At 33.2% G+C, this 20,225-nt stretch overlaps 3 protein-coding genes across 4 annotated transcripts; all 3 read right to left on the bottom strand.

Annotated features, from left to right (window-relative positions):
• Positions 1-3,456: 3,456 nt before the first annotated feature.
• Positions 3,457-9,105, bottom strand: LOC7453820 (DNA-(apurinic or apyrimidinic site) endonuclease). 2 transcript variants are annotated; one of them, XM_024586213.2, is made up of 10 exons: positions 8,780-9,105; positions 8,032-8,124; positions 7,205-7,349; positions 6,630-6,831; positions 5,494-5,572; positions 5,189-5,250; positions 4,772-4,858; positions 4,396-4,499; positions 3,712-3,829; positions 3,457-3,594 (listed from the first exon to the last, which is right to left on the bottom strand). In XM_024586213.2, the coding sequence occupies exons 1-9, from the start codon at positions 9,032-9,034 to the stop codon at positions 3,756-3,758; spliced, it is 1,101 nt and encodes a 366-aa protein (XP_024441981.1). In that variant the 5' UTR covers positions 9,035-9,105; the 3' UTR covers positions 3,457-3,594; positions 3,712-3,755. The 2 variants fall into 2 exon arrangements, with proteins under 2 accessions (XP_024441981.1, XP_002321664.1); XM_002321628.3 differs by having other exon boundaries at positions 3,588-3,829.
• A 2,439-nt stretch (positions 9,106-11,544) lies between these two features.
• On the bottom strand, positions 11,545-14,472 carry LOC7463084 (ribosome production factor 2 homolog). The gene is made up of 6 exons (XM_002321627.4): positions 14,278-14,472; positions 13,955-14,158; positions 12,641-12,886; positions 12,320-12,562; positions 12,174-12,239; positions 11,545-12,002 (listed from the first exon to the last, which is right to left on the bottom strand). The coding sequence occupies exons 1-6, from the start codon at positions 14,344-14,346 to the stop codon at positions 11,886-11,888; spliced, it is 945 nt and encodes a 314-aa protein (XP_002321663.1). The 5' UTR covers positions 14,347-14,472; the 3' UTR covers positions 11,545-11,885.
• Positions 14,473-17,407: 2,935 nt separating this feature from the next.
• Positions 17,408-19,995, bottom strand: LOC7453819 (probable polygalacturonase At1g80170). Its single transcript, XM_024586129.1, has 9 exons — positions 19,852-19,995; positions 19,131-19,271; positions 18,827-19,021; positions 18,699-18,719; positions 18,353-18,560; positions 18,181-18,262; positions 17,967-18,075; positions 17,741-17,854; positions 17,408-17,653 (listed from the first exon to the last, which is right to left on the bottom strand). The coding sequence occupies exons 1-9, from the start codon at positions 19,993-19,995 to the stop codon at positions 17,408-17,410; spliced, it is 1,260 nt and encodes a 419-aa protein (XP_024441897.1).
• Between the last annotated feature and the right edge of the window lie 230 nt (positions 19,996-20,225).

The raw sequence follows: 20,225 nt of genomic DNA, 5'->3' as shown, positions 1-20,225 counted from the left end.
CTGTCGAATGATGAAATTGAAAAAAAAATCAATTAAAAAAATCTAAAAAAGATTGATGTCAAATCGGGTTAATATGCAAAATCTGTGACCCGAGTCATAAGATTGGAATTACTCCATAAAAGACAAGTACGACAGAATCACGAAATAAAATTCTCAATTATTCAAATATCGAGGAATTAAATTGAAAAAAAATAACTGAGAAAAGGATTAAAAAACAAAACAAATAGCAATCAAAGAATGAAGACCAAATTTGGTATAAAAATTAAATTAAATAAAATCACGAGGGATGAAATTGAAAAATAAAAAAATCAAGAAAATAATAAAAAAAAACAAAAAAAATAACAATTAAAAGAATAAGAACTAAATTAGATATAAAAATTAAATGAAATCAATTGTCGAGCAACTCCTCTCAAGTCAACTTGATTATATATAAAAAAACCATGATGAAAATATGAAAAATTCATTGAACACCGGTTTAGTAATTTTTGTTTTTAAGGGTTATTAAGTTATTTTACTATATTTTAAAAAATAAAAAGATTAAAAATACCTTAGATATAAATTTAATATTTTTAAAAGTAATTAAGTTATTTTACTGTTCTAAAAAAACTGATTTATCCTTATCAATATAATATTACGTTGTTATCATTTATAGTGTTTTGTGTCTTGATGTTATATATAAAAAATTAATTCCTTTAGGTTTTAGGTTTATGTTAATTTTTAACGTAAGAATTAAGGGTTATGAAATTAAACAGATATGTTTCGATCTTTTACATCCACGTGGTCAAAGTCAAACTCTCTTCAAATTTGTAATTTGCAATGCTAAAGGAAGTTATGAAGCGCTCTTACCTCACCAAATTGATAATAGAAACGGACAAAACAATTACACTAAATCGCTTTCATGTGATATGGAGCCAACCAAATTTCCTTCTGGATGAAAACGACCACGTCTCAATGATTTGACAATTTCTTAGATATTTTTTCACTTTTTTAGATTTAAGAGTGAAAGTGGAACATTTTCTTTTTTTCACGAGGAAAATGGAAGATAAGAAAACTATCGAGGTGAAAATGTAATTCAAACAATTATTTTCCGGCCTGTTTGCCTTTATAGATTGGGCAGGGAATTATCAGTTTTAACCCTCTTGACATCTTCTTGAATTTATTCTTCTACCCCCTTACCTTTTATCTTTATTGCTTTTCACTGAAATCACCATGTCCTTTTGCAATTAGAGGCCCGTGTTTTCACTTGAGGGCTTGACTTGGCTGTGGTCAAACGGAGTCCACGAGGAAGCCAACCAAAACTTGACACGCCGATTAAACTGTGATCAGGCAGCCGCAAAGAGAAAAGTAAAATAAAACTTAAACGAACTCCTTAAAAAGTAAAGGTCAATGACGTGTCATGATGCTCACTATGCAACAGTGGCTGGCCATAGTGTTTTCTTATCGAGCGCACCCCACTATAGGATTTGGCATCTACCTATGTTCGCACTTTGACCCTCCCCTTTTTTTCATAGTTTTTTTCGTATTTATTTTTATTTAATTATGTAATGATTAAAGTAAATATTCATAAAAAAAAACAATGATTAAAATTTCGGAGAAAAAAAATATTTTTCAGTTAAAATCTTCTTTCCTCGTTTATGTACCTTTTATTTTATTTTGTTTTATTTTGATAGTAACAAGCTTTTTTATTAACATCATGATTTAAAAAAATTAATACTATTTTAACCAAAATATTTTTTTTATTTTTTCCTGGTTTTGGGACGTCAAAAACCAAAATTTCAACTTGTTTTAACCAGAAAAACACTCCAAAAACATCATATAAACCTCTATAAAATCATTTTAAAGCTTAAAACACTAACCAACTTAAAAACCATATATCAAACCAAATAAAAAAATTTCATGTGTTTTGACCTATTTTTTCTAGTATATTTGAAGGGAAAAACCATCTTTATTTAACATTTTCTTTTAAATTGAATCAAGATTTTTGATTTGTTAAATGGGTGGCCTGAGTAAGCTAACTTGGCCTATAAAAAAAAATCAAATTTAACATAAAAATAAAAAAACAAGGTCGTCGATGTCAAACTAGAGGTTTTTGCACCACACAAGATGATTCAAACTCCATCCTGAATTCTACCATTTTGCTGACGCACACCTCCTCACGCGTCACCCTAATAGTGTAGAGGCATTCTACATGTTGGCATTGCACGCGCCAATCAATTTTTTCTTTTAATAATACTTTATATTTATTAAAAGATCAAATCATTTTCATTTAACTTGATATAACAAAAAAAAAAAAAACAAGGATGAAAATATGAAATAGCCAATGTAAACTAGTCACAATTTTTTGCTTTTAAGAGTAATCTAGTTTTTTTTAATGTGCTTTAAAAATTAAAAAACTGAAAAAGCTCTTAGATGCCAATTTTTTTAAAAATTCTTTTAAGAACAATCTAGTTATTCCAATGTGCTTAAAAAGTTAAAAATACATATTTGCCCCCATTTAATATGATAATAATTAATGGGCCTAGCAAAAAGCTCGAATTACCCCAATAATAAGGCAATTGAATTTTTTTCTAGGAATGGTAAAATAATAATTACATTATCACAGTGAATAGTTAACTGTGTGCAACGACACAGATTGCTTTAGACCTAACTGACTTATTCCTTGATCCAGGTTAGGTTTTAAATAAAAATTGACATGATATGACTTGATGAATCTTATCAAAATCGTTAATTTTTTTTTAAAAAATAATATTATTTTAATTTTTTTATTAACACAAATCAATCTATCTAACTCTTGATCGAGCTTATAACATGTAAATCTCAAGTTCAGTCTAATAACCGTGACTACCATCACCATCAACCACGGTTAATAACCACTTTCATTGCCAGAGATTTATCATCCATAGCTACAATTTGGTTCATTTGCTACCATTTTGTCACCGGCTGCCACTAATATTGCCTTCATTACTACCACCCTTTATAATTTTAAAGAATATAATTTATTTGTTGGAAATAATATTAATATTTGTGAAAAGCATGGAAGGATACAGGTTTTCTTTTTCCATTTTACTTGAATTTGTAATTTACTTTTCGGAGAGACGAGGTAGCCACTGCCATGTCAAACCTAGACCACAGCAAATTAAACAACATATGATTTTATGTTTTCTTTAATGTTATTCATTCATGTATGCCCGTACTGCATTGGCCAATGCAGAAATTGTATAATGCTAGCTGCATGCAATGCATGCCCTGTAATTTATTAATGTGGGAAATGTGGAATTATACAGTAGCAGATTCAATAATCATGTGATTCCACCACAACGTAGTGGTCCATAAAAGTGGACCCACCAAAGAGAATCTCAACATATATAAATACTCCATAAATCACCATCCAAGGTATTTTTGCACTACATTAGATTAGAGGAGGAAAAGAGAAGATTGCATGAGTGACAATAGAACTAGCAAGAAAGAATTTGTTAAAGAATTACTAATAAAATGGGGCCTTGAACTTCCAGGCAGGCAATAACCAACCATTCTCATTTGTCATGCCTGCCATTAGAACATTTGACTTCCAGATGTGCGAATATTGATTTACACCTGACAATGCAAGTTCTTTTTTTTTAATGGGGGGAGGGAAGAACAGAGGGTTAATGAAATCACTAAAATATTAATACATCTAATATTAGAGTCTCGTTTGAAAGATGACAGTAATACCATGAAAAAAAGGACATATATAACAAGTTTTTATCCATGGCAAGTCAGCTCTCATTGGAATCAGGACTGGCTGGAGAGAGCTCAAGAGAGACTGGACAGTGGTCGCTTCCATAGAAACCTGTCAACAATCCAAGATCAGTGAAGCATTTATATGATTTTATGTACTGGAAGTTTGTGTGAATGCTTGCAGTTCCTTTATTGCTGTTGAAGAGAGAGGCTGTTAATTTAAAATGCATTTTTCTGCATCATGAATGTTTTTTTTAAGAAGTGCCTTTGCTAGAAGGTGTTATTTGGAAATGAAAAATGTCGATATGAATGGAGTCCAATTTGAAGTCTTATTTCTTGCAGATGATTTATCAACTTCAAATATAAAGACCAGGCATGCACTATCATCAAACTACGCAAGCCTAAGATCTCACTGTAGAAACCAATCACCAAGGATAAGAGTAAAAGAGACCTCTGGGCAGCATTACCTTCTGTTCAGTGATGAAACTTGGCTTTGCTAATAGATATAGAGAGGGTAGTTGTACAGTGAAGTTTCAATGTCTTGCCAAATAAAAGAAGAGCAGGAATCCTTCGGTTTCTATTTTCAACTAATTAAATCGATGGTAAGGGATTTTCTAACTCAATTTATTAGTCTCCAGTACTTGCATAGCATAAGGAAAAGGTGTGAAGATATATCACCTTCCAATTCAATTCCATGCCCATGCATCTCACATTGAATGATCCTATCTTTGAGTTTCTCAGAAACAATGAAAAAATCAATTCTCATCCTTTTTCCTCGGTACCTACAAGAAAACCACCCATCAGGAAATACAAATCATTCTCCACCACACGAAAAATTAATTCTCATCCACTTTCCTCGCTACCTAAAAGGTAACTGCCCATCAGGAAATACAAATCATTCCCCACAACACAAAAATATAAGCGTTGTAATGCATGAAAAAGGTACAGTTTTTCATAATCCAGTAATTGATGGCTCATATTTTAAAAGCGCTATTTACAGCATATATTTCCTATGCATGCTGAGCTACTGAACTATATGACACTTGTTTCTTACTTTCCAATGGGGTTTCCAGACCATGAGAAGCCACGCTCCATGTCCCTCTCTTTGTGCAGAAATCTGTATGCATCTATCAGCTTTCCCCTAAAGCACAATGAAGCACAAAACTACATTACGCAGGAAAAATTGGAAAAAGAAATATTCTACTCAAAGAACAAGAATGAAACTATGACCAATAAACCCAGTTTCAGTGAGATAAAAAGATTAAGTGGAGATAATAAAATATCAAACATGAAACACTGCAACTTTATATCTAACTGTTTGGGAGAGAAGGGAAAGGAATTGTCAGTACAAGTTGCTGTTAATCACTTTTAAGCAACTTCAATCTCTTTCTCAAAAAATGGCACATGGTTTCAGCATCTTAATTGCTTTTTAAAAGCACAAAGGTATATATTTTTCAGTGGAATCACGCACTCTTTCAGTATAGCACCAAAACGCTTCCTCTCACTCAAGGTAAATCCAGGCTGTCCGCAATCCTACAACATCAAAAAGTCAAGCAAATGCATTTATGTTAGTGACTGTTGGGATAGAGAAGTATACTAAATAGTTGGAACCCCAAAGAATGAATATGTTCCTTCCCATTTCAGCAGCTCATCAACTTGTCTACCATTTCTAATAGTTTCGGTGTTGAGAGGCAAGTTTACAAGATTGTGCATGTATCAAAATATTACTGGGAAACTAAAGCAGGCCACAGTTATTTCCAGACAAAATGCTAGCACCTCTTTATTTGGAGGAACATAGCCATTGACCTTTGCTGCACTGAAAAATTCTGGATGACTCACATCTATCTCTTCATGGCTGCATATTGAAAATAAAGATTGAAGGAAAGCCTCATGAATAAGCATTGAATGCATTTCAAGAAGCAGGAATAATTGCATGAATATTTTCTTGAAAAATCAATAACAGGCTTGTTTGTCCTCATAAAGAAAAGGGCAAATTTCCTCCAAAGAGGAATCTTTTCTAGATATTTATGAAATATCAACTATAATCTAATTTCAAAGACTTAGAATTCTCATTTAGGTTTCTCTTTCCTAGTCAAAGTAAGAAAATTATGTTTCTTGTTTAGCAGTTCAAGTCTAATTATGATTAGGAATATTTCAAACTTATAAACATGATCGCAGTCTTTCAATTTCAGCAGGAAGTTATGAATAAAAGGGCAACCGGTTGGTTTATGTCTCTTGAAAGTGCGATGTTTTCTTTAAGGACTGATTTCTTACCCCTAGGCACGATGCCTGGGTTTTTCAACTGAGTGATGCCTTAAATCTAGTGGTGTAAGACAAGTAGTGTACTTTATGTACTTTCAGATCTATTTTCAATTTAGAAGCCTCTAAACTCACAAAATTATATAAATCTAACCTAGAAACAAACATCTACAGCTTTCCCCAAACTTGTCCCACATCTGTCTTATGCAATACAGCTATTAGATATTATTCAAAGAGTTCTATGAATTTAGACAAGATATGGACTACTATTATATTTTCTTTATCATAAAGTTTTATATTTAATGTTTATTTTTATATTTTCACAGGTATGCGTTTCTTTATACTCCAAATTGTGAATGAAGGTGATCCTGTACTAGCATGTGCCATTCTAGAAAGAAAGATGCAAAGGTTACCGGTGCAGCAGTGACATCCTTAAGTCACACAACAATATTCAGGTCAGTACATCTATCAAGATCAATTATAGCGTTTAAAACCAACCACATAGATTATTAGCAGCTGGATCCTTGAGCTAAGTAGTCAAAACACAGAAATGCAAATGAAAAATGAAGACAAACAATTGAAAGTGGGGCAATAACAACCTCCCATCCACTGCAAAAGAAGGAAAGACGAAACAAATTTAAAAAAATGCCAACCTAACATTCAGATCACCACACCATATAAGAGGCTTATCTGATAACTGCACAACAACCTCTAGCATTCTTTTATCCCATTTCCTTCTCCTCTGAAATGATTTCTCTTCCTCTTTCCAACCATTATTTGGTGCATATGTATTTAGTAAACGGAATGTCTTGAATTCAGCTAAAATAACCCTTCCATCTGGTTCATGCTTTGAAGCTAAACAACAAAGATAGAGTGTTTAAGAGATTGTCACTTTATATGCAAAAGGAAAAGGGGAAAGAAGGAATGACCTAAGGAATAGGTGTGCAAATGCAAATTAGTGTAAAGAAAAAACCTAAAATTAAAATTTATAGGAAAAAAAAAAAGCATTCTCCAATTATAGTGGACATAAGCATGTATTTTGTCCTGAAAAGTTGAAATGTTATAAATTGGAAAAAGCATACAATCATGGGTTATGTTGTGAGCGCGAGCGCACACACATGACAGTGTTTAAAGGTAGGCATTGGATAGAAATATTCTTAATGAAACAAAGCAGTTAGGTCTAATTTATGATAGTGAAAGATCCAATGAGAGATTCAAAACGAGCTACCTGTTTGGTCAAGAGCAAAAGAGACCTTTACTGGTTGAAAACACTTCTTTACTAACAATGCAGTCCCAGCATACTTTGAATCCGCAAGGGACCACCAAACATTATAATTTCCGAATGGTGAACTGGAAAGAGCACGCATTAATATCTGCATGATTCGACAAAAAACTAATTATAGGTTGTGTTAAACATTAGAAATTTGAGTCTTATACACATCCCTTGCAGTAGAATTACATGAAATCATTGTTTATAGAAAGGCCAATAGTAACAATACTAACCAATGAGTTACAATTTCTAGATCAGAAAACATGCAAATTGTTCATCACAGAATCTGCATTAACTTTAGTTGACTCCATCAAATTTAGTAGCGCTTCACCGATTAATATATAACCAAGACATCTTAATGAGAGATTGGTAATTTCTGAAGTAGCAGGCCAATTTCATATGGGCAAGTTAAAACACAATCAAGCATTCATCAAACCTTGAAAACTTCAGAACTTGCATGGGTTGATAAGGCAAGACATGTTCCATATCACCGAAAGCCGAAAAAGTATGAGAAGAAAAAAACTATGAGGTTCTAGGAATATTGAACCGGCACAAGATGATGCTCAATAAAGGATTCATCTCTTTGGCATGAGTACCCCACATCATAGTATGATGAGCCCATTATAACACCTAAAGCAACTCTATGAAGCACCAAGCTAAAGAAATTCATGGTGACCTGAGAATAGCCTTACCGTTGAAACCAAAAAAGAAAAAGAACAGAAATTAATGTAGAAAAAATTATTTACACAAAATTGTCTTATTATTGTAATATAAACAAACGTTACCTTCTTTTCCTCACGAGAAGAGTTTGTGTCATCTTTGATCTCTCCAGAGTTTTTAGGTGCACCTTTTGAGCCAGCAGCGGGCATCCTTACTTCCTACCAATAATGTTCAGTTGCATAGCTTATCATCCCATACTTATCAAAAGTTTATTCAACTTAGGTTTAGCATGTGTCTGAACCAAATTGACGTGCCATAAATGAGATTTAAACTACGATCCACTCAAATGTGAAGGACTCGGTAGGGAAGAAGATCACTAAATAAATCAGAAAATGTAAGGCTCCTCCTTCTCATTAACTCAATACATAAAAAGAAGGAAAAAAAAAAACATTTCCCTTAGTTTTTTTCGTATCAACGGTCTTACCAGGGACTTAACCGTGTTTTTCAGTTAATTATATAAGTTAAAACCCCTCTTAAACAACTAAAAACTTGAATGTCTCTACCCTCAAGCACTCGCATGCACACACACAATTCCCTTGAATTTCCTTGGATACCAACCAAATCAACATCAAACTCAAAAACATGCAAAATCCATCAAACCAAATACTACAAAGGGTAAAATTTCAGCTAAAAGATTCCAACTTTAGACAATAGGGAACTAAAAGATCACAATGCTAGGCATTATAATCTAGTATAATCAATCATCAAAAACCCACTTCACCTTTACACCCATTAACCAAATTTAATTAAGTTCCCGTATAAAAACGGAGACAGATGACATCAAAAGATGGAGACTTTGCTTGCGTTTTTCACCTGTATGACAATGACATCAGGATCAATGTCAGAGACAAACTTTGAAAACCCAGGCCAGTTGTTCTTGACTCGAAGTAGCAAGCTATTAGCATTCCAAGTAATGAACTTTAATGGCTCTTTCTTCATGGTATTGCCATTGTTGTTGGTCTCCTCTGATTCTGAAGCCTCTTTCTTTTCATTGTCTTCTTGGTTGGTGGACAGTGTTGGTTTCTTTGCAGAACCATCTTTCTCTATTGGCTTGAAAAATCGCTTCATTGTTACAGGCTCAAAACTCAAAGTACACTCTCACAGGAAACCAAAAACCCCATTCACACACGCGTATAGTAAATAAATAAATATCCCAAAAAAAAGAGAGGACTATCCAGGTTAGAGAGATAATGGGCCCTGGAGAAGTGTGTAGGCCTTGCAACTTCATTTTAAGAAATGGGCCTCACAGTGCTAAAATCTGGACTATATTGATTATTAAGCCTATACTGGAAATCTTTCTCAGCTAAAATCTGATTGTGGAACAGTAGAAGACAGACAAAGTTGAAGAAAACAAAGAACAAGGAAAGAAAGAGTAGACTATAACCAGTGAACAACAATTCACTTTCATTTGTCTTGGGCTTGCATGGTTGCATTGAGGAGCAGGATGACGATGCCAGTTTTTTTTTTTTATGATTAATGATGTGTTGTTTAATCTAGAACTCAAATCCTAATCCCTCTTGTTATGTAAAGGGTACTAATGATAGTACTGTGCTCCCTCTTAAGAGGCACTACATCAACAATCAGTAACGTTTCATGGTAATGAATGGCCAGCCTCGTGTTTTGTTATCCTACTGTAACATGTAATATATAATTATGTGTTAATTATCAGCTATGAAGCAAGAATAATATGATACTGAATTCTGACTAGTCTTGGTCAATGACAAGTTAAAATCCAGGACTTGTAATCTTCGAAGAAACTTTCAAAGGAGGAGAAATAGTCCAGGAAATTGGACTCAAGATAAAACAACTGCTTGAAGAATCACTCAGAAACTAGATAAACTAAAAGGAAATGAGGGCAGAGAACATTGCATAGAGTTTCCTGGAACTAGAACAGGAAGGGGTTTTGATTTTTATTTCTAGTTGTAGGATTGAAAAAAAAATAGACAGTTGATTTTATTACAAGATGCATCCTCCGTTACATGACCAGTCAAGATACTCAGCTGATGTCCATCAAGGTCCAATTCTTGTTTCAGGAGTTCCAAACCCCAAAATCCTATACACCCTTATGCTCCACATATGGCCATGAGGCACGTTCGTGTTGTAGCAGGGAAGTGGTCCACTGGTCTTTGCCTTTGCTCTGATAATCCTGAAAATTGTGAGCATGTTTAAAACTTAACTAGATTCTCCAGTTTTCTAGCTAAAACTATCAAGTATCGTTACTTAATTGTAGCCTTTTCTTTAGTTACTAGCTAGCACTTTAATTTCTTAGGTGTGATCACTTGCCTTTGTCCTTGAATCACATTTGGACAGATTGCTTAAATAGTGAATAGAGGATCCACAAGTAAGCCAGGCTAATCGATCAGCTGATTTTAATTCTCTAATAAAGATTTTCTTTCTTTTTTTAAAAATTTCTTTCATGGCTTAAACTGCATGTTTACTGGGTGGAATTGCAGCATTTTTCATGAGCGGAGCAGTATATGCGTTGCTGATGTGTTTTGCTGCTTTTGCATGCTTCTACTCCTGTTGCTATTGCTCAAAATTAAGGGGCCAATATGACTTGGAGGAGGACCCTTGTGTGGATTGGCTAGTGCACTGCTGCAGATATTTATAAGCTTTCTGTTTCCATTAGCCTTCGAAAAAATACAAGTAAATAAACTTGTCAGAATGACTCTTGCCGTTAGCCCCTCCTCGGCTACCAGTTGTTCACCGACAGATTGTTGTGTAGGAAAATGTTAAACACCTGAAAATGTTGGATGACAAACTTGGTCTACATTTACTGGTCTTTATATTCGTAAACTTCACTAGCAAAGTTTGTCCAGAGAATTATACAAGTTTACATTTAGATACCATGAAAGACATGTATGAACATGTTGGTATTTTATGACTCACCGACTTTCTGATTTTCTTTCATTAAATCTGATCTCCAATTTCTTGGTTGGATGACAATTATGGGATCAAAATGAAGGCAGGGAAGCCAATATGGTTAGACAACAGCATGGAATTACAACAGCTCCAACCGAGACCCCAGACATGACAAGAGGACAGATACCACAGTTCTAGCTTTTCTCCCGGCAGCAACAAATGCTACCAATACTGCTGCCAATCTCTTATCTGCTTTTGTGCCTGCACTTGCAAAAGTTTAGCCATGACGTTATCAGGAAAATCTGCCAAGATACATGTCGACTGAGATACGAACTTGTCAATTGACTATGAACCTCCAGGAACAAAGCCTGTGAACTACTTCGGTGGAATTTATTCTCACAAACTGCAGTAGCATTCCTACATGCAAATATGAGCTCCATGGAATAGGATGATTAGGTACAAATGAAGCTGTAAAAACAAAAACAGAGATTGACAGAGAAATTTGTAATATTTGTCGTGACTACTGGTGATAAGCTTCTTCACTGCAAACGCTTTACATGCCTGGCCCAATTTACCCAATTAAGTCTAGAGCAACTAAAAGCTTCTTCTTTTTTCCTTGAAAACCTTTTCTGACGTTCCAATTGCTATTAGAATGTATAAAAATTGAACCTCTTCGGGTTATTTCACAGAAAAAATTGAACTTGCTAATAGTATAATTTTGACATCTGCAACTGAAAGCAATATAATTTGCTGCGGAAAATACCCAAAATCTCATAAGCATACAAGTCTATATTGGAAATAGTAAGAGAGAATATATTTGCTCCTTCTATCTGCCGCATTTGATTTCTACTAGATCAGAATGCAGTTACCCTCTGCTTCCCCAACAACAAAGAAAAAACATTAAAGAAAAAAACATAAAGTTAAATGCAGCAGCTTGGAGTCGAAATAATTATCTAAGAAACTCAGGTTCAATATTTTAGTTCTTCCATCTTGGCGACACTCTCTTCACGTAACATAAAGTTAAATACAGCAGCAGCCTGGGAGTCAAAGTATTTATCTAAGAATCTTCTTTCTGCTTTTTTGATGCGCGCTCATTATTTGAGTTCTTCACTTTAGCTTCACGGCGCTCTCTCTTCACTCCTTTAGCTTTGTTAGGTAGCGGCATCTCTCCAACCTAAAGAAACAAAATCATCCACATCACAAAACTTAAAAAAAGAGAGGTTACAATAAAGAGACTCAATTTAAAACTAAACATGGCTGCTGGCCATGGGCAAATAAGGCCACATCTAGCACGAGATCAGATTCACCCCCAAACAATCCTCGCAATGAATAAATGTTTAATTACCTTTTGATCAGGTACATAAATCTTTCCAAGCTTCCCTTGTAGAGCATCTTTACTAACATTTTTAATCTGCAAGCAGAAAACTGGCAACATTAACGAAATGCCATTTCATTCTCAGATGAAAAGGGGGAAGTATTTAGCTAGCTAACCTTCTTATGAAGCTTATCTTTAGCAGTTTTCATGGCTTCTTTCCTTAAGCTTTCATTAGGAAGACGATGACGACGAACTACAAAATCCATGGAAGGGCCGATTTCTACCAGTTCTATCCTTGGGACTATTGTGCCAGACTTTTTTAGCCGCATTGCACAGTGAGTGAGGAACACCCGATTTGAAGATATAGCTGTACATACATAAACACGGCCCAGCCCAGCAAGATTCAAATTATCCACAACCTGCATGAATTGGGTCAAAGCTTATTTAGTTATCTTTTAAAATTGAGAAAGGAAGGAGCAAAGGTAGAAGAAACAAACCTCTCCCCTTAAAAGCTCAAGCAAAACTTCCTTCAGATGTTTCAACTCATCTACACTCTCAAATGCTTCTCCACTAAAAACAATGAAAGGTTTTGATCCTGCTTGTGGAGCTAGTTTCTTATCATAAGTGAAGGAATCCATTCGTTTAAAATTTTCAACCCCAACTTCTATAAGATCATATATGTGGTGGTCATATGTTCGCCCTATGACAAGATTGTCAGGACGTTTCTTTGAGGTGGAACCATACTGCAAAATACATTCCAAGAGACATATTTAAGTAGATGTGGCAATATCACATTTTCCAAGGAAATAAAAAATATGATGCAAAGAAAGCAGCAGTTCATTTCTAAAATCAACAATGAGCAAATTCCATTACTCACTCAGATAAAAAAACAAGCAGGGAAAATATGCGACAGTGGAGAGTTACATGTAAAAATAGGTGGAAATTGAACAACAAAGCAATTCCAACAACAGAAAATACACATAGCTATGTTGCTATAGAAGATCTTGTCGAGTAATTTGCATAGAATATATAACGCACAGTATCACAAATTCATGAACCCAATAAAAGGCATACATTCAGCAAATAGCAAAGGAAGAAACAAAATAATAAAAACCAGCAAGTATCTTAAAAAAACTAGAGCCACTTTTAAAGACAATAAAAAACGTTTCACCTATCTTAAAAAACTTACTATCTTATGTAAAGAAAATCATTTCAACACTTTAGCAGCATTCTGAAATCACCTCAAATTGCCTCACTGCCTTCGAAACTAAGCATCAATGTCAGAAAAAAAACAGCACCATTCCTATTCCTCAATATCCTAATCATATTGAAAACAGAGAAAACGTCCAAATATCCGTCCTTGCATAACCTACCACACTCATATGCCAATTTCCACATCAAATTACTACAGTACTCATCTTCGAGCAATGCATGCATAAAAACAAGATTGATATCCAATTCAATACAATTAAAACAAAAAAATGAAGTAAAACCACAAAATACAATACATATTTCTAATTGAACAAAGCTTTGGCACCAAACTCACCACAAAGATACTGCAATCGGTTTTCATAGAAAAGAACTCGATATCCAATTCAATACAATTAAAAAAAATGAAGTAAAACCACAAAATACAATACATATTTCGAATTGATCAAAGCTTTGGCACCAAACTCACCACAAAGACACTGCAATCGGTTTTCATAGAAAAGAACTCGATATCCAATTCAATACAATTAAAGCAAAATGAAGTAAAACCACAAAATACAATACATATTTCTAATTGAACAACGCTTTGGCACCAAACTCACCACAAAGATACTGCAATCGGTTTTCAAAGAAAAGAACTCCAAAGAAGTTTCGCCACCGGACTCAAAAGGCCTTATACTGTCATTCTTACGCGTATATCGAATTGCGTTATCTCTCTTGAGATGATATATTTCACTCAATACAGTATTCAAAACATTGCTTGTTTTTGTTCCTTGTAGTATCAGTGTCTTCTTCGCCAACTCAACCTGCATTAAACACAAAAAAGGAAAAAACCATTAAGAAAAAATTATCCTTCTTGATAGAAACCAAAGAGAAACATGAATGATAGATTGGATGGCTGGCTGGCTGGTTTCCGAGAGCTTACAAGTTTTGGTTCTCGTTTTTCAAGCTCTCGCTTGACTCTTCCGTACTTTGGGGTTTTAACCTTCAACATCACTGATTTTCAGATTTCTTCTTGTATGCGAAGAGAAAATAGGAAGAGGCGAGCGAGAACCGTGTTTTCTATTTCAGCTTGCTAGGGTTTTTGCTTGTAAGTGATGGAGGAGATTATTTGTGGGGTTTTAGGCAGGTGGACTGAGCTTGGCCTTTTGTTTGCTCGTTTGGGTTTGGGCTTTGAAACTGCTAAGAGCTTTTTGCTTTTTTAATAACTTCGGTTTTGGTGGCTCTGGACTGTATTATTCAACGATTAAATAATAGTTTTTTTTATAATATTTAATTGATTATTTTAGATTATTTATAATTAAAATATTTTTATCATTTATTAAATTAAATTTTAGGTTTTTAAAATAAATATTGACAATTTATTATTGAATTAGTATGTTTATTGTTAAAACATATAAATAAATTTATATTACATTGAAATATAAAAAAAAGGTATAGATATAAAATAGATAGTAGTTTGTGTATATGTTTCTGTTGCATATCTGTATCTGAATTTTATAATTAGATCTCTTGAAAATAATAATACTAAAAAAATTATACCAATTCATTTACCAGCATATCTATATTATGTGAATTATTTTTATTTAGGGTTGGTATTGGCACGAATCTTATTATTCGAAAGATTTATTTTTAATTACATGTATTGTGAATATAATTTATAAATAATATAAGTATAAATAAAAACTTTTATGAACCTTTATTTTAATAAATATTGTTTTTATAAATTAGTACTATTTTAAAAATGAAATAATACAAATTATGTTAATAGCTTTCTCTAAATAAGTAAAAATCAATGTAAGATATTAATACAAAAAAAGGATCTAATTTAATAATTTTGATAAACTTTGTTGGAATTTTATTATTTTCAAATGTTAATATTATAGATAATAGTGGATAAAAAAAAATATAAAATCAATTTTTTTATATAAATATAGTTAAAAAAATTAAATAATATATAGTTGTAGTACAAAATGAACTTGAAAAAAAAGAGTGTTATATTCAAAAAAAAAAAAAAAAAGAGGAAGGGAAGGACCCGAAACTCAAAACTTTCCCTCTCTCAAAATCTCTTTACCCCTCTCCAAGCAAGTGTGTTTGGCTAAACGGTTAAACTTGTTTTTTATTATTATTAAAATTTAATTAAAATTATTTTTTATATTTTTGAATTATTTTAATATGCTGATTTTAAAAATAAATTTTTTAAAATAAAAATAATAATATTATTTTGATGTATTTTCAAATAAAAAACACTTTAAAAAACAATAATTACCGCACTCTCAAGCATCCCTCAACACTTAACACTAAATTTATACTAATTATAAATGAAAGGGGTAAAAAACTACAAGGGTATCTTCACCTCTTTTCATATAATTTTATAAAGCCAGGTAATATTTTGAAAACAGAATATCAATTTGTCAATTGTTTTTTTTTTCCACCATAATAAATGGTTCGACTACATGGTGACAAATGAGATGATTTTCTTTCTTATTTTTTTAGATGAGGGCAAACTAATTACAACTTATTGCCCTAGCAAGTAATTAAATAGTACCAACATATTTCCTATTCTAAACTTCTCAATAATTAAAAATTAAAACATGTAAATTTGGATATTTAATTGGAGGTTAAACCTAGTTAACAAGATGGTATACTCCTTATCATAGTTTTTAGACCCGACCCGATCCAAAGTCCGGGTTCTGGGTTTTGACCGGGTCAATTTTTAAAAAAAATTAAAACGATGTCGTTTTAGTAAAAAAACAAAAGTCAACGGGTTGCAACCGGGTTTTTGACCGGATCGCCGGGTCACACCGGATTTTTTCTTCCCCTGTTTTTTCTTCAACCCGACTTGATTTCAGCCCTGGATCATCCGGGTCTCGGGTCGACTCGTCAGGTCGGGCCGGGTTTTAAAACTATGCTCCTTATGTTATCACTCAAATCTTGAGTCTCTAAAAAACCCCCCCACAAGATATATTATTTTCTTATAATGTATTAATATATCAATCTATGTAGACGTCGTGCTTAAAATCCGACTAGAAGTTTTCAAAATTTAACCTGGCTTATAATTAATCACTGAGATACATTTTCTGTCGTTGCAAAATTATTATGCGGTGGGACTTTTATCACGTTGCAAATCTTAAAGAATTTGTAGCTCAACCAATCACCTCTTAATTTATTTTTTTATTTCAAGTTCAAATCCTTCCTTTGTAATTAGAGGGGAGAAAACTATCCAAGTCTCATGCCCGTTTCATCATTCCTTGAGTCGAAGCCTCTTGTAAACCAAAATATAAGAGGAATAATAGTAATAATGGCGCTGAGAATATTAAATTATTGATAATTGAAGGCATTCAATTGCTGATAGGCGATAGCCTCCCCCACAAGTAAATATAAGGATGTTGTGGGTTGCATAGAGGCTTATGGCTCAGCGGTCTTGGCAAGGTTTTCTTGCCTCTGCCTCTTAGGTTCGAGCCTCAGCGTGCACGCTTGTCATCCCTGCAGTGTCTTACCTGTTTATTGAGCTTGCAGGGTATTCAGTGGGTCCGGAAATTAGTTGTGGTACACGTAAACTGGCCCGGACACCCCGGGTTACCAAAAGAAGAAGAAGAAGAAGAAGGATGGTGTGGGTTACTGCATTAAGCCTGATCCGTTTATAAAAAAATAAAAATGGTCCAAATATTTAGAAAATTAATTATTTCCTTTATATATATATATATATATATATTAAGATGCAAGTTTTTACTTTAAAAGAAAATAATTCTTTTTTATTTTTTTATTTTTTGAATTAACTTGATAAGATTTATAAAGATGTTTATACTGTGAAATATCTTTTTAATTTTAATAATTAAAATAACACTGAAATAATTAATTTAAAAATAAAAAAATAAATTCTCACAAGAAGCAAGTTTCTTTTAATTATAAAAATAACAATAAGGATTACCAATGAAATAGGATAAATATATAGACACCATGTCCATAAATCATAACAAATTTAAAGGATCTATATATATGCATGTAGCATCACGTCTTAGTTCGTCAATGGCAGACGAGCTTGATGATTAATTTTAAGACAGGCAGGTGAGTGGTGGAAAGACACGGCCCATTGCATGTCCTTGAACATTCGCACAATATGTAGATGGCTCATCACCGTCGTCGCCGTCGCCGTCGTCTGCTGCCTCCAAATGAACATTGCTGAGCACGATATCAGTGCACGGCACTGACTTGCTGCAAGCAATATGCACAGCGGGTTTTCTGTGGGATGTCCCGTATATATTTTCAAATCGAATCTTGCTAATCTCTACTGCTGAACTCTGCAATAAATAAATAAATTTTTTTAAAAAATCTTTGATAGATGCGGAAAAGAGATTAAATGGTTGGATATATATACATATACTCACATGATCTGTGCAATGTTTATGATCACAATAATATTGGTCGATAATTATAGGGTTTCTTGCACCCTCAGACCTTATGTTTTCGAAGACAATGTTTCTAGCAAACCCTTTTCCACCCTGTTTACGTGAGATTAGGGATTAAAATGGCAATTATGACATGTAAAAATTAAATTAAATTATTATAATTATTATTCATATCCTCACTTAAAATTAATTAAGAACCAATTACCTGCCAAGTCTTTATCCTGGCCCCATTTGTAGTTTCTGTAAATACAACGTCGCTAACATGGACATCTTCTACTGTCTCACTTTCTCCATCTATTCCTAGACTCCCAATGCTTCAAAAAAATAAAAAAACAAATAGTTAAATCGATAAGGTGATTATTACTTGATTATAATAAATAATAGGGTAATAATTAATTAAAAAATTTATTTTCCCATACCTTATTCCGTGACCCGGACCACATGCAATACGGGTAATATTAATTTGGGATGAACCGTCCCCGATCGAGATACAATCATCACCTAAATTCTTAAATTAATGGACCTAATAATAAATAACTAGGAAATACAGCAAAAATTAATGAAATTAATTCACAAGAAGCATGAATTCACCAGTCATGATGCGACTATAATCTATAAAGATATTTTTGGCATGCTGGAGATGAATTCCATCGGTGTTGGGGCTATCTCCAGGGGCTTGGATAGTGAGGTTAGAAGCATACACCCACTCGGATCTCTCAAAAGCCATATGCATCTGTGGACTGTCCTTGAACGTCAAGCCCTCGAGATGAACATTCTGGGAGTGTGATATTACTAAACCCTAAATTTGTTCAATCAATCAACTGATATTAGAGAAATAGATGGTGGGAAAAAAACTTAATCCAAAGTTGAAAAGAAATATTAGGTCAGCCGAACTCTGGTTATAATTGGGTCATTAATTATGAGGATGATTGCTTACCGTTGGTTTTCTACCGCAAACCTGCCAAGAGTGCAAGATTAATTAGTAAAATTAACAATTTGGGAGCCAATATAAGAAGTAATTAAGAGTAGAAATATATATTTATATAACGAATTAATTAGACTCACTCTTCTATCTCTATGCTTGTGATCTTTACAAGAGGAATGACGTTCCCACCATGTTGATCCTTGACCATCCATGGTACCGGATCCACGAATCGTAAGGTTATCAACCTCATCAAAGGTAATCCATTGCTTACAATATCTGTGTTCTTGGCATTTCCAGTCACTGGGATCACTCGGTGCCTTCATCGTTCCATCAATCTACAATTAAGATAGTGAATTCGCATTTAGAAAGTAATTATCTATCAAGTTTATATAATTATAAAGGGGTAATGTATATATATAATATATTGAGTGTTTAATTAATTACTTGGAAAATAATCTGATCGGGTTTGCATTCGCCATTGAAGGTCAAGGGCTGGAGCAAGAATGATTTGCCACTAGGAACTTGTATGATCGGTACTGAGCATGATGAAGACTTGCACACATCCTTCCATGCATCCTTGAAGGCCTGAGAGAGCAAATCATATTTATGGAATACCAAAATATTATTATTATTGATGAATTAAGAGTTTTCCTCAGTACATGCCACGTTACAAGAATAATAATATTCACTTCTGATAGATTTTTTTTACCAAGTTATTATTGCTTCTTAATTACTTTACTCACACTACCTGTTTAGATAAGGATTATTAGTATTATTATTTAAATTTTAGATATACTCCCATTCAATTAGGTTAGAACTATTTGATATTCGTCACGGACAGAAAGAAAGAGAAGCAATTTTTCTTAGACGAGAATAATTATTTGATTAATTGTACGTAAAGAACCTATAGTTTGCTCGACATGAGTAATCAATTAGTTAACCTTTGATTAATTAATGTTTAATTAAGAACCGATTGTTTCATAAATATTTAGCCAGGACCAGAATTTTCAACAAATAACTAAGACCCAAAAATACGAACATGAAAAAAATAAAATAAATAAAACTAGGTAGCCAGAAGACATTATTGTCAAGTTGCACATAGAAAAGAAATTAAAACTAGGCAGCAAATATTAGCAATTAAAACAAAATAAATAAATAAAAGAACCTGGGTATCATCAGTATCCCCGTCTCCAACAGCTCCATAATCAATCACATTGTAAACTTGATTACAGCTTCGTAAGCTTCGAGATTGAGTTGAAGTAGCTTCACCAAGAATTAAAACGAGAAGAAGCAAGAAATATTTTGCCATAGTTATTATTAGTTAATTACTAGCTATGACATAAAAAAATAATATATGATCATATATATATATATATATATATATGTATGTATGTATGTATGTATGTATGTATGTATGTACATACGTACGTACACTTCGGATTTCTTGTGGTTGTTTTAGATTCAAACATGTAAACTGTGATTGAAAAGAATTGTCCTTCTTTCTGGTATGAAGAGGTTGAGTTCTAACAAGATTTTGCC

The sequence above is a fragment of the Populus trichocarpa genome, chromosome 15 (genome assembly GCF_000002775.5).
Source record: "Populus trichocarpa isolate Nisqually-1 chromosome 15, P.trichocarpa_v4.1, whole genome shotgun sequence".
NCBI classification, from domain to species: Eukaryota; Viridiplantae; Streptophyta; class Magnoliopsida; order Malpighiales; family Salicaceae; genus Populus; species Populus trichocarpa.
Note: the sequence above shows the minus strand (reverse complement) of the source record. Positions and strands in the feature narration are given on the sequence as shown.

Coding starts and splice junctions, on each gene's coding strand:
- LOC7453819 (XM_024586129.1), bottom strand. CDS start 19,995: ATGGCAAAATATTTCTTGCTTCTTCTCGTTTTAATTCTTGGTGAAGCT. Junction 17,855..17,966: donor CCAGGATAAAGACTTGGCAG/GTAATTGGTTCT, acceptor TCACGTAAACAG/GGTGGAAAAGGGTTTGCTAG. Junction 17,654..17,740: donor ATAAACATTGCACAGATCAT/GTGAGTATATGT, acceptor TATTTATTGCAG/AGTTCAGCAGTAGAGATTAG.
- LOC7453820 (XM_024586213.2), bottom strand. CDS start 9,034: ATGAAGCGATTTTTCAAGCCAATAGAGAAAGATGGTTCTGCAAAGAAA. Junction 8,125..8,779: donor CTGATGTCATTGTCATACAG/GTGAAAAACGCA, acceptor CATTATTGGTAG/GAAGTAAGGATGCCCGCTGC. Junction 4,500..4,771: donor TCTGGAAACCCCATTGGAAA/GTAAGAAACAAG, acceptor GTTTTCTTGTAG/GTACCGAGGAAAAAGGATGA.
- LOC7463084 (XM_002321627.4), bottom strand. CDS start 14,346: ATGTTGAAGGTTAAAACCCCAAAGTACGGAAGAGTCAAGCGAGAGCTT. Junction 14,159..14,277: donor AAAAACGAGAACCAAAACTT/GTAAGCTCTCGG, acceptor TGTTTAATGCAG/GTTGAGTTGGCGAAGAAGAC. Junction 12,887..13,954: donor CCGATTGCAGTATCTTTGTG/GTGAGTTTGGTG, acceptor TGTATTTTGCAG/TATGGTTCCACCTCAAAGAA.